The 14,226-nt window shown below is 45.1% G+C and overlaps 1 protein-coding gene across 1 annotated transcript; it reads right to left on the reverse strand.

Annotated features, from left to right (window-relative positions):
• Positions 1–3,532: 3,532 nt before the first annotated feature.
• On the reverse strand, positions 3,533–5,741 carry LOC110520605 (C-X-C chemokine receptor type 1). Its single transcript, XM_021598002.3, has 2 exons — positions 5,527–5,741; positions 3,533–4,912 (listed from the first exon to the last, which is right to left on the reverse strand). The coding sequence occupies exon 2, from the start codon at positions 4,907–4,909 to the stop codon at positions 3,821–3,823; it is 1,089 nt and encodes a 362-aa protein (XP_021453677.3). The 5' UTR covers positions 4,910–4,912; positions 5,527–5,741; the 3' UTR covers positions 3,533–3,820.
• Between the last annotated feature and the right edge of the window lie 8,485 nt (positions 5,742–14,226).

A 14,226-nucleotide genomic window follows, 5' to 3' on the forward strand; every position in this document is an offset into this window, starting at 1 on the left:
TAGTCTGAGTTGATGTGTCATCCCGGCCGAGTGAGGCTCATTACGGTTTCTCTGGCATTGTTCAGAGTCTAGAGTCCAGAACCATTGGTGGCTAATGTGCCTTTTGATGGAGCAGTGTCATAGGGCGGCAGATCACCTGGGGGCCGTCTTCTCCCCCGTAGCGGATTTCCTCCAGGTTTGGGGGAAGGTATTTTACCTCCTGTCCCTGCAGCAGTGATGCATTGCTAACCCCCTGTTTTAAAGATTTCTCAGATGAGCTTAAGGTGACCTGGGATTCCTCTCATTCAGGCAGGCTGGCAAGCTACTCCTGAGGCTAACAAGGGGGATAATGCCAGCACAGTGCTTCAGAATAAACAGTGCCGGTTCTTGGCAGAGCAGCAGAACCAAATGTACCAGGCCGAGGTGGTCACAAGGCTGTAGATGTATGATATTGATTTCCCACAGGAGCTGAATAAGGCAGTAGATATGGGTTTCAGAGCACTGTAGCTGATTTTTGTGCTGTGTCTGTCCCGGTGTACTATCCTGGTTGTGGGTAAAAGTATGGGGGCGATGATGGTGTCTCAAAGGGGCCCTCCTCCCCAAGCATGTACTGTGGCAACAGTGCTCCCAAGTGGCTCGTTCAATGGGGGCAAGTTACTGTTCGCCGACGTCCCAGAACCCGGTGTGGTGTGGGTCGGGTAGGGTCTTGGATCAGAACAGCCCTGCCACGAAATCACATTGCTTCTACCCAAGGTTCCTCAGTGTTCAAGGTTTCGAGAGTGAGATCACATGTGTTGGTAAGATCGTACAACAGGACGGCGATGGCATACATCAACAGGCAAGGGGTGGGGGTGCAATCTCTCTCACTCCTAAACCTGTCCCGTTATACAGTATGTTCGTATGGAACAGTGCGCTTTTCCAGTCACTCAGGGCGACGTATCTTACAACATTTTCTAAACTTGGGTGCGGTTCTAAGTTCCAGAGGGGGTCCCCTCTATGGAGTGGAGACTGCACCCCTCGGTGGTTGACCAGTTTTGCCTGTTTCGCTAATCCAGTTTGGGATAAGGTGCTTTCCGTCTTTCTCATTGGATTATGGAGGCTATCGCCCGGGTTTATGACAGCAAAGAACAAGGTTTATGACAGCAAAGAACAAGGTTTCCCTAGTTGTGAGAGTGCTCACTCCACTAGGGGTGTGGCGTCTGCTTGGGTATTGTTCAGGAGCATGAAGTTTAGTGATATCTGTGCTGCAGCGAGTTGAATTTATTTGGGTTACCACAGTTCCCTGATTGTTTGAGTCTTGGGCTAACTCGGAAGTGCAAGTGTACACCGTTTCCAGTTTACTGCAAGTTTCCGGTGGGTCTGAGCTTCAGGTTGCCGTTGTTTACCGACTCTGGTTGAGTGTGTGCTTTGCCACATGTGACACAGGTGACTTGGTGAAGAATTTCCTTGTACTAGTTCTGACATTTCAGGCTCGCAAGGTAAGTACTGTTCTTGGAACCGTGGGGTCTATGGACTTCAGCTGCAGTTGCAGCGTTTCAGTCCGCATAGCTGAGTTGCTGCAGGTTCTGGTTTCTATATGGAGCTCTGACATTTCAAGCCTCTTAAGGCTCTGAAAGTCAGGCTTCTCGGGTAAGTATTAGGGAAGAAAGTGGCTGCTGTAACCCCATTTTTTTCAGTTGGTGGAACCTGTGTGTCCTTGAGCTGCCATATGCTTCTTTGTTTGATACCCTCTGAGCTGGCTTGGGGCATTATTGTATCTCCCTATAGTATTTTATACCAAGTGACCGACTGAAAGAAAATGTATGGTTATAAATATACAGTGGGGCAAAAAAGTGCTTAGTCAGCCAACAATTGTGCAAGTTCTCCCACTTAAAAAGATGAGAGAGGCCTGTAATTTTCATCATAGGTACACTTCAACTATGACAGACGAAATGAAAAAACAAAATCCAGAAAATCACATTGTAGGATTTTTAATGAATTTATTTGCAAATGATGGTGGAAAATAAGTATTTGGTCACCTACAAACCCTATTGAGCATCTGTGGGCATCGGAAGGTGGGCAAACGGAAGGTGGGCATCCTCAAACGGAAGGTGGAGGAGTGCAAGACAGCTCGGAGATACAGTGTGGGTATAGCCTACATGATGAGATTGTTATGGACAAAAGAGCGATAGTATTTTTATTTGTCGAACAGAAGCCAATAATCGATCATCTCCAGAATAAGATCCTCAATATTTATTGGAATGGAGCATCAAGCTAAACACTGTGCACTTTCTTTCACCACCCTGCGAAGTTAATTCCAATTTATTTCACCAGTAGCCTAATAAACTGCATGCTTTCTCACACAACATATCGTTGCGGGACTACAAGTTTACTTCAATATGGGGTTATTAAAACGTTTCCACCTCCATTTCTCGAATAATTAATTTTACAGACACAAAAAGATCTCACCTTGACTAGCGTATTTTGTTTGGTCAACATTTGGAAAGTTTACCAACTTATTCCATCAGACCTGTCTTTACGTTTCTTATCTGAATTTACTCACAAAAAAGGTTGGATGAAACCAGGTTAGTGACATAATAATATTACATTTATACAGTAGATGAAAACTCTCTAGATAGATAGTGTGGTCTACAGTTTATCATGAGATAATCTCCCTCAGGCGAGCAATAGCTCAGAGACTTCCTTAGATATCGTGCACCAACTGTTATTTACAAAAATATGTAGTCCTCCGCCCCTTGTCGCTGTTCTATCCTGCCGGTACAGCGTATAACCAGCCAGATGAATGTTGATAGTGCATCGTTCAGCCACGACTCCGTGAAGCATAAGATGTTACAGTTTTGAATGTCCCGTTGGTAGTTTAATCTTCTGCATAAGTCATCTATTTTATTTTCCAAATTTGCATGTGTGCTAGCAGAATGGAAGGAAGTGGAGGTTTCAGAAGGCAGCCCACCCTCTAGACACTCCTCTTAATGCAAATCACGGGGATCTGGACCTGTTCCCAAGAAAGCAGTATATCATTCGCGTCGGGCTCTTCAGACTCGTTAAAGGAAAAACAGGATTCTGCCAGTCCGTGGTGGGTAATCGCAGACCTGATGTCCAGAAGTTATTTTCGGTCAGTCATAAGAGACGGTAGTGGCAACATTATGTACAAAATAAGTTACAAACAACGCAAATAAAAAAACAAAAAAACACAATCAGTTGGGAACACGTAAAACGTCAGTCGCTATCACCTTGTTCACGTCCAGCGCCACACTCACACTGTTCTGGAACTCATACGTCTCCTCACCCATTGTTACAAAGTGGCAGCGTTGCCTTTTGGCTGAAGATATTAATTATCAGATCATCGTCTTGACAAATATCAAATATTCCCGGCTTTTCTCAATGTTTTTTAGGCATTGACAACATTCAGAACACCATTATTTGAGTTGCTGGATACAGTGATACAATTTAATATAAAATAAACTATGTTTTTGAATGTGTGCGTCTCATTTCTGAGTACAATAGCATTTTATCTGTATCTTTGTAAGGGGGACACAAATACGTCACACGTCTCTTCACAAGTAAAAGTTGGAAGATTCAGTTTTATTTCGTACAGATTAGGCCTTGACATTAATGTTTATACTTAGCAAGCATTAAAGTATCACATGAAAAACTATATTTTGATTAATATAATGGGAAAAAAACTAATGGGATAGTGTCAAACATGTTACAATATACTAAAAGACAATGCACATCAAAAACAAAAAACAAATAGAAGCAAAGCTAGCTATGTGACAAAATATTGAATTGAACCAACTGAATTATCCATCCCCCCACCTGCCACCTCCTCACTACTGAAACCTTACAGGCTAATAGAGGTGTTCCTAGACCTTTGACTGACCGTGCTGTGGGCCGAGCCCCTGCGGTAAGCGGCCAGCACCCTCTTGCTGATCAGCCCATGCTTGTGGAGCATCAGCAGGAGCTGGTTCCGGAACTTCTGCCCGATGAAGGCGTACAGCACGGGGTTGACTGCGCAGTGCGTGAACGCTATCCCCTTGGTCACGTACAGCGCCACACTCACACTGTTCCGGAACTCACATGTCTCCTCGCCCAGCGAGCCGCCTCGCATCAATGTGTCTACCAGCACGCTGACATTGCACGGCAGCCAACATATCACGAACGCCAACACCACGGCCAGGATGACGCGCATGGCCTTGTGTTTATGGTCGGCGTTGCGCATGCCACGGAACATCGTCGCCGCCGTGCAGCTGTAACAGACGACCATGACTGCCAGCGGCAGGAAGAATCCCAGTGTGTGGCGAAGCACCCGCACAACAACCCGCCACTGGTTGCTGCTCGACGCAGTCAGGTTCTCGTAGCAGATGGTCTGGTCGCTGAGATCCTCCAGTTGGATAGCTTCCCGCTGGAGCACCACAGGCAATGAGAGAAGCCCTGCCCCCAGCCACACGGCTCCACAAACTTTCCCCACCAGGTGGCGACGTTGAGTCAGCGCCTGCGTGGTCTTCACGATAGCCAGGTAGCGGTCCACGCTAATGCACGCTAACAGGAAGACCCCACTATAAAAGGAAGCATCCTGGAGGCCAGACAGGAGCTTACAGAGGAAGGTACCAAAGATCCAGTGAGAGTAGACGTAGACGGCCCAGAAGGGGAGGGTCAGGGAGAAGAGGAGGTCGGCCATGGCTAGGTGCATCAGGTAGATGTCTGTGGTGGTCCGGCTCCTGGCCAAGCAGCACATCACGTAGATGACCACACTGTTGCCCAGCACACTTAGGACAAACACAATGATGTATGTGACCATCAGACCAACACTGCTCAAGCCCAAGATAGACACACTACAGGGGGCTGCCTTGAGCTCGTCTATGGGAGGATAGGTGAAGTTGAAGATGTCGGAGTAGAGCGAATCATTATAGTCAATTTCTTGCATTTCCATGAGCTGCATGAAAGAAAAAAACAGTGCATTGATATTAAGATGTCTCCATCAACTAACTAAGTTGTAAATGTGTAGCAACTAAACACCATGAGTGGTATCAGTGGAACAACTAAACATCCTGAGTGGTATCAGTGGAACAACTAAACACCCTGAGTGGTTTCAGTGGAACAACTAAACACCCTGACTGGTATCAGTGGAACAACTAAACACCCTGAGTGGTATCAGTGGAACAACTAAACACCCTGAGTGGTTTCAGTGGAACAACTAAACAATGTTACATTGAACTGGGTGAATGGAATATGAATGACAATCATCCAATATTCTCATATAGAAATTTGTCCATGCTCATAAAAAACTCATCGTCTTCCCTCAACTTAAACGGCACCGACCGCCTCTGGTCCCTGTGTATTATAATATTTTGTGTTTAGCTATGTAGTTACTGAGTTACATGTTTTTTTAGTTCTACTAATTGTGCAATAATGTTTTTTTTGTGTTAAATGTACAACTCTACATTTGGCAAAACCACAAGTGAAAAATATTCTATACAATGCATGTCTGGTTGAAATGAAGTTGTAGCCTGACAGATCAGTTTAATAACTGGTAAGTCACATCCATACCTGGCTTTACATGTCCACTTGACAGCTTAGAAAAGCAGCCGAAAATGTTAGAAGCAGGGAGGAGTGTCTGTCTCGGAGTCTCAGCACTTCTGAACTGAAATTAAATTATTTTCAAGTTTGTTTCTCTAACACTAGACTGAAGTCCTCTAGTTCCTCCACAGTTTGACATCAACAGATCAACGTTTACTACACTAGAGAAACTTAGGGAAGTAGACAGAACCACATAAGGTTTGAGACAAGCTACAGAGATGATGACAGAGTTCCACAGAGTAGGGGACAGCCTGTTTTATTTCCCCTTATTCAATACAGTATGTATAATGTATATTTGAATATACAGTGTGAGAGAATCTCCCAGAGCTGAAAAACATCTACTGATGACGAGGGAGCAGATCTCTAAGTTGGAGAAGCAGAGTTTGGTGGTGTGTAATGCGTGTGTCTGTGGTGTGTGTGTGTGTGTGTGTGTGTGCTCTCGCAACCAGCTTCAAGAGGTAGTCACCTGGAATGCATTTCAATTGACATGTTGTACACCCAATCATCTAAACACCCAGAGTGGTGTCAGTGGATCAACTAAACACCCTGAGGGGTATCAGTGGAACAACTCAACACCCTGAGTGGTATCAGTGGAACAACTCAACACCCTGAGTGGTATCAGTGGAACAACTCAACACCCTGAGGGGTATCAGTGGAACAACTCAACACCCTGAGTGGTATCAGTGGAACAACTCAACACCCTGAGTGGTGTCAGTGGAACAACTCAACACCCTGAGTGGTATCAGTGGAACAACTCAACACCCTGAGTGGTATCACTGGAACAACTCAACACCCTGAGTGGTATCAGTGGAACAACTCAACACCCTGAGTGGTATCAGTGGAACAACTAAACACCCTGAGGGGTATCAGTGGAACAACTCAACACCCTGAGTGGTATCAGTGGATCGACTAAACACCCTGAGTGGTATCAGTGGAACAACTCAACACCCTGAGTGGTATCAGTGGAACAACTCAACACCCTGAGTGGTATCAGTGGAACAACTCAACACCCTGAGTGGTATCAGTGGAACAACTCAACACCCTGAGTGGTATCACTGGAACAACTCAACACCCTGAGTGGTATCACTGGAACAACTCAACACCCTGAGTGGTATCAGTGGAACAACTCAACACCCTGAGTGGTATCAGTGGAACAACTAAACACCCTAAGGGGTATCAGTGGAACAACTCAACACCCTGAGTGGTATCAGTGGAACAACTAAACACCCTGAGGGGTATCAGTGGAACAACTCAACACCCTGAGTGGTATCAGTGGAACAACTAAACACCCTGAGTGGTATCAGTGGAACAACTCAACACTCTTGAGTGGTATCAGTGGAACAACTCAACACCCTGAGTGGTATCAGTGGAACAACTCAACACCCTGAGTGATATCAGTGGAACAACTCAACACCCTGAGTGGTATCAGTGGAACAACTCAACACCCTGAGTGGTATCAGTGGATCAACTAAACACCCTGAGTGGTATCAGTGGATCAACTAAACACCCTGATGGTCACGACCGTCGTATGAATAATTAGACCAAGGCGCAGCGTGACTGTGTGTGTATTGGGAACCATACACACACACCAACATAGAAATATAATACCTAGAAAACCCCCTAGTCACGCCCTGACCTAAAACACCATAGAGAACCCAGAGGGCTCTCTATGGTCAGGGCGTAGTACCCCTGACCATAAAGTACCCCCCCCCCCCCCCCCCACAAAAAAAAGGTGTGGACTCCGACCGCAAAACCTGAAACTAGATGGGGAGGGTTAGGGTGGGCAACTAGCGTCGGTGGCGGCTCCGGTGCGGAACGTAGCACCCGCCCAGACCGCGGATCCTGCCATGAAGCCGGGCTGAACGCCTGGCGCAGAGGAAGGCTCCGGCCATGGCAACAGCGCAGGAAGCTCCGGTCCATCGATCGTCACAGGGGACCTCCGGGCCGTGGACCGTCACAGGGGAGCTCCGGGCCGTGGACCGTCGCTGGAGTCTCTGGAACGAGAACCGTCACCGGAAGCTCTGGACTGAGAACTGTCGCTGGAAGCTCTGGACTGAGAACTGTCTCTGGAAGCTCTGGACTGTGAACCGTCTCTGGAAGCTCTGGACTGAGAACCGTCTCTGGAAGCTCTGGACTGAGAACCGTCTCTGGAAGCTCTGGACTGAGAACCGTCTCTGGAAGCTCTGGACTGAGAACCGTCTCTGGAAGCTCTGGACTGTGAACCGTCGCCGGAGACTCCGGACTGTACACACGCACTGGTGGACGAGTGCAGGGAGCCGGCACAGGTTGCACCGGACTGATGACAGTGGTATTAGTGGAACATTCATTCAACAATCATTCTGACCTGTACCAAATATACCACAGTATGTTGCTGAGGGGAAGACGGCTCATAATAATGACTGGAATGGAGTAAATAGACTGGCATCAAGAACATGGAAACCATGTGTTTGATGTGTTGGATACCATCCCATGTATTTCAAGCACAGGGCGCAGCAGGTGTTTATTGTAAAGGACCACAGGAGGAGGCAGGTAGCTGGGTCCTGGGACAGGCAGAAGGTCATACACAGGGGGTCCAAAAAGGCTAGATCAGGCAATAGGTTGATAACAGGAAATCCGATAGGCTAAAGTACAGGCAGGGAATAGGCAAAAGGCATTGTTAGTGAGGCAGGCAAAAACTGTCATACACGGGAGGTGTCAATTACAGGGATAAACAGAGCTCAGATTAGAAGTGTGTCACAAAACAAACAATACCTCACAATAATGGCGTGCAAAAAAAGTGAACTAAATAGTGTGTGTAAATGACATACAAGTGTGAGCACAGGTGATCAGAATTCAGGTGATTGGGATCTGGAGAGTGAGCTGCATTCAGGGGATCTACGTGTTTGAGAGTGTGAGCTGGAAAGTGAGGCTGGAAAGTGAGGTGCGTTCAGGGAATCTATGTCTTTGAGAGTGTGAGCTAGAAAGTGAGCTGCGTTCAGTGGATCTATGTGTTTGAGAGTGTGAGCTGGAAAGTGGGCTGGAAAGTGAGCTGTGTTCAGGGGATCTAGGTGTTTGAGAGTGTGAGCTGGAAAGTGGGCTGGAAAGTGAGCTGCGTTCAGTGGATCTATGTGTTTGAGAGTGTGAGCTGGAAAGTGGGCTGGAAAGTGAGCTGCGTTCAGTGGATCTATGTGTTTGAGAGTGTGAGCTGGAAAGTGGGCTGGAAAGTGAGCTGTGTTCAGGGGATCTAGGTGTTTGAGAGTGTGAGCTGGAAAGTGGGCTGGAAAGTGAGCTGTGTTCAGGGGATCTAGGTGTTTGAGAGTGTGAGCTGGAAAGTGGGCTGGAAAGTGAGCTGTGTTCAGGGGATCTATGTGTTTGAGAGTGTGAGCTAGAAAGTGAGCTGCGTTCAGTGGATCTATGTGTTTGAGAGTGTGAGCTGGAAAGTGGGCTGGAAAGTGAGCTGTGTTCAGGGGATCTATGTGTTTGAGAGTGTGAGCTGGAAAGTGGGCTGGAAAGTGAGCTGTGTTCAGGGGATCTATGTGTTTGAGAGTGTGAGCTAGAAAGTGAGCTGCGTTCAGTGGATCTATGTGTTTGAGAGTGTGAGCTGGAAAGTGGGCTGGAAAGTGAGCTGCGTTCAGTGGATCTATGTGTTTGAGAGTGTGAGCTGGAAAGTGGGCTGGAAAGTGAGCTGCATTCAGTGGATCTATGTGTTTGAGAGTGTGAGCTGGAAAGTGGGCTGGAAAGTGAGCTGTGTTCAGGGGATCTAGGTGTTTGAGAGTGTGAGCTGGAAAGTGGGCTGGAAAGTGAGCTGCATTCAGGGGATCTACATGTGCGAGAGTGTGAGCTGGAAAGTGGGCTGGAAAGTGAGCTGTGTTCAGGGGATCTATGTGTTTGAGAGTGTGAGCTAGAAAGTGAGCTGCGTTCAGTGGATCTAGGTGTTTGAGAGTGTGAGCTGGAAAGTGGGCTGGAAAGTGAGCTGCGTTCAGTGGATCTATGTGTTTGAGAGTGTGAGCTGGAAAGTGGGCTGGAAAGTGAGCTGCGTTCAGGGGATCTATGTGTTTGAGAGTGTGAGCTGGAAAGTGGGCTGGAAAGTGAGCTGTGTTCAGGGGATCTAGGTGTTTGAGAGTGTGAGCTGGAAAGTGGGCTGGAAAGTGAGCTGCATTCAGGGGATCTACATGTGCGAGAGTGTGAGCTGGAAGTAGATGTTACACAGTGGAGGCGCCTCAGTGAATTTTATAAATATAAAAATAGTGAAACAATTAAAACGATGTCATTTTTACATAAAACTATACTAAATATACTCACGAAACGTAATGTTTCTTTAAGTCGCAAAAACGATCAAGCGCCCTGTTGAAACTGACTCTCATGAGGACCACCACAGGAAAGGAAGACCCAGCGTTACCTCTGCTGCAAAGGATAAGTTCATTAGAGTCGCCAGCCTCAGAAATTGCAGCCCAAATAAATGCTTCACAAAGTTCAAGTGACAGACACATCTCAACATCAACTGTTCAGAGGAGACTGCATGAATCAGCAGTGAACTGCAGCAGTGAATTGTTGCAAAGAAACCACTACTAGGCCAAGAAACACGCAAATTAGACATTATATGAGTCAAAATCTGAGATTTTGAGATTTTTGGTTCCAACCGCTGTGTCTTTGTGAGGGTCAGAGTACGTGAACGGATGACTTCCGCATGTGTAGTTCCCAACGTGAAGCATGGAGGAGGAGGTTTGATGCTGTGGGGGTGCTTTGCTGGTGACACTGTCAGTGATTTATTTAGAATTCAAGGCACTCTTAACCAGCATGGCTACCACATGAAATCTGCAGCAATACGCCATCCCATCTGGTTTGTGCTTAGTGGAACTATACTTTGTTTTTCAACAGGACAATGACCCAACACACATCCAGGCTGTGTAATGGCTATTTGACCAAGAAGGAGAGTGATGGAGTGATGGAGTCCACAGTCCACAGTCACCTGACCTCAACCCAGTTGAGATGGTTAAATACATGCTTGATCATGTATTTTGCCTCTATTGTATTGTGTTTTGGAGAAAATGGGGGTCATGTCACAATGTAAATGCATAAAGGTAAGTAAAAGCATTTTTTTTTTTGCCGTTTTGCTTGGTAGGGTTATATAGGCTTGTAGCGAGAACTTTTCTACCTGTCCCAGCTGAAGTGGGAAATACTCAAGTTTGATTAGTTCTGGAGGGGCACTGTGTTATAGACATATCTGTGTTATATTAATTATTAATTACAAAACAATACATTCCTTTACTGTTGTTTAGTTGAATATCAGTTGGAAAGTCAAAAAACTTGACCACTTCTGTTTTTTATAACCTGGTTTGCTTCCAGTGTGAATAAAAAATAAAAAATATAAAGACCCAATGTAAACAATGATGGACAGGCGTACCTGTTAATGACCTTTAACCTGGTAATGGTTGAACCTTTACACATTCAAATCAGCCCAAGGCCAGCCTTGACATGTGCGGAAAAAAAATGCATCAGGTCAATTGCTTGGCCTGACTCATAAAATGTTTTTGAGGTAGTATCCTAGTAAAACATGGTGCTATAGGTTTATTTCACCCCAATTATGCGTAGCCTTCCAACGATTTATAAAACCCAACTTGGTCGCAATCAATCCAACGGTGGGCCTCTTGGACTTAGGTGTTGGACTGATTCATGAATCATAGCCAATCGTTCCAAATGGTCATTTCTGACAAAATACAAGTGATTATTACTTGGCCTTATTAGAAACTTCAATGTTCCACTTCCAAACATAAATAATGTGGATTGCATTATTTTCAAGCTAATATTTACAAAGGGAGAAGCACCACACACATGCAGTCAATGTGCAGCAGTAGTCATTAGACCAAACATTTGGGACCAGCATTCCAGATATTCTTGCACTTTACGTTACTCGTGTAAGGTCAAAATGGACTACTATAATGTGAAATCTTATATCCCCTTCTCACTTCATCGATCTTCCAGCAGTTGGCAATGACAGGTTGACCTACAGATTGAGTTTAGTAATCTGTCATTTGGGGATGAACGCCAAAAAAAAAAAGACACTACTGGGTAGTTTATATTTGACTCTTTGTAGATTCTATAGAGATAATCTTAACCTAAAAAACATTAAGGACACTACAGAAATTAAATCTTTTTGTATTAATTATGTAATGAGGGCCTTCACAAAAATCAGTGAGCAAGTACAGCCATGTGAGTCAGATTCAGATACTGTACTATTGTTATTCTAACATCTAACTATTTCCCCAAACATCTTGAGGGTAAAGCCTTTCCTGTTTTGACATTTTCTGAAGAAAATGCCTGCTTTCATAAATGTCACAAAAGATTACTTAAAGCAAACAGTATGAGTCCAAATCAGCAATTCAGCTGAAGTCATTTTACAGTGGAATGCAGTGAAAACAGGAAATACTACACAACCGTTGCTTCAACAGAGGCTTCAAAACAGCAATAGTTGTGACATTATAGAATATTTTGTGAATTTGAGAGAATCTGCACATTTAATAGCCAATTGTCTTCTCCACATACACAGTTTATGGTCTCAAAAATTGCAATTAGTGCAATAAATAAAATCAAATTGTATTGGCCAGATGTGTCGAATACAACAGGTGTAGTAGACTTTACTTACGAGCCCGTTCCCAAAAGTAAAATAAATATGTTCTAAAAGAAAAGGAGATTGTAACAATAAATAATAAAAACAATAAAAACAATATACAGTGCCTTCAGAAAGTATTCAGACCCCTTGACTTTTTCCACATGTTGTTGCATTACAGCCTTACTCTAAAATGGAGAAGAAGAAAGAAATTCCCTCATCAATCTACACACAATGCAAATACATAAGTATTCAGACCCTTTACTCAGTACTTTGTTAAAGCACATTTGGCAGCGAGTCTTCTTGGGTAATGACGCTACAAGCTTGGCACACCTGTATTTGGGGAGTTTCTCCCATTCATCTCTGCAGATCCTCTCAAGCTCTGTCAGGTTGGATGGGGAACGTTGCTGCACATATATTTTCAGGTCTCTCCAGAGATGTTAAATCGGGTTAAAGTCTGGGCTCTGGCTGGGCCACTCATGGACATTTGAGACTTGTTCCGAAGCCACTCCTGTGTTGTCTTTAGGCTCGTTGTCTTGTTGGAAGGTAAACATTTGCCCCAGTCTGAGGCCCTGAGCGCTCTGGATCAGGTTTTCATAAGGTTTCTCAATACTTTGCTCCGTTCATCTTTCCCTCGATCCTGACTAGTCTCCAAGTCCCTACTGCTGAAAAACATCCCCACAGCATGATGCTGACACCACCATGCTTCACCGTTGGGATGGTGTCAGGTTTCCACCAGACGTGGCGCTTGGCATTCAGGCAAAATAGTTCAATCATGATTTCATCAGACCAGAGAATCTTGTTTCTCATGGTCTGAGAGTCTTTAGGTGCCTTTTGGCAAACTCCAAGCAGGCTGTCATGTGCCTTTTACTGAGGAGTAACTTTAGTCTGGCCACTCTACCATAAAGGCCTGATTGGTGGAGTGATGCAGAGATGGTTGTCCTTCTGGAAGTGGAACTCTGGAGTTCTATCAGAGTGACCATCGGGTTCTTGGTTACCTCCCTGATTGCTCAGTTTGACCGGGCGGCCAGCTCTAGGAGGAGTCTTGATGGTTCCAAACGCCTTCCATTTAAGAATAACGGAGACCACTGTGTTCCTGGGGACCTTGAATGCTGCAGAATTGTTTTGGTACCCTTCCCCAGATCTGTGCCTCGACACAATCCTGTTTCAGAGCTGTACGCACAATTCCTTCGACCTCATGGCTTGGTTTTTGCTCGGACATGCACGATCAACTGTGGGACCTTATATCGGCACCCGTGTGCCTTTCCAAATTATGTCCAAACAATTGAATTTATCACAGGTGGAGTCCAGTCAAGTTGTAGAAACATCTCAAGGATGATCAGTGGAAACAGGATGCACCTGAGCTCAATTTAGAGTCTCATATTAAAGATTCTGAAAAATAAGGTGTTTCTGTTTTTTATTTTTAATACATTTGCAAAAAATATCTAAAGACCTTGTTTGAATGTTAAATGACGAGACAGAGGCATTGATGCGAGTAACCAGTCTTGTTCAGTACATTACAAAACATCCGGGTATCTCAAGCACACCGGTAAAACACTGGAGTTGCAGTAATTAACATTTACCAACAGATGGCATCACTGTGCCATTTTACACCCATAACAGACCTGTTTTCAATTTGTCATTGTGGGGTTAGTGTGTAGATTGATGAGGAAAAAATGTATTCAATCAATTTTAGAATAAGCCTGTAACGTTGTGGCGAAATCCTGCACGGAGCCTTCACCGTGCGCTGCCACTTTAAGAGCGCATCGGCAGGAAGGAAGGAGGAAATAAAGACAGCTCTTTCAGCTCTCTGGGTGATGAGCAGAGCTCTTGGTTGGCGCGACAGTTTGATTGTGTGTGCTATGCTGCAGACATCCTTGTTTATTTTCAGCGTGTGTAGTTTGTAAAATATTTAACTCAATCTTCGGTGTGACCGCGCTAAGTCGTGGTTGTTATCGTTTGGAACCGCGCCCGCTATGGATCGCAACATTGTTGCGAAGCTTTGACATACAAACCAACAAATCATCAGACGGCAATCCTGAAGACCACATGCTAAGATCTCTCTTGTTCTCTTTCTCTTCCCT

Source organism: Oncorhynchus mykiss, chromosome 3 (assembly GCF_057628025.1).
Source record: "Oncorhynchus mykiss isolate SJ-2025 chromosome 3, ASM5762802v1, whole genome shotgun sequence".
NCBI lineage: Eukaryota > Metazoa > Chordata > Actinopteri > Salmoniformes > Salmonidae > Oncorhynchus > Oncorhynchus mykiss.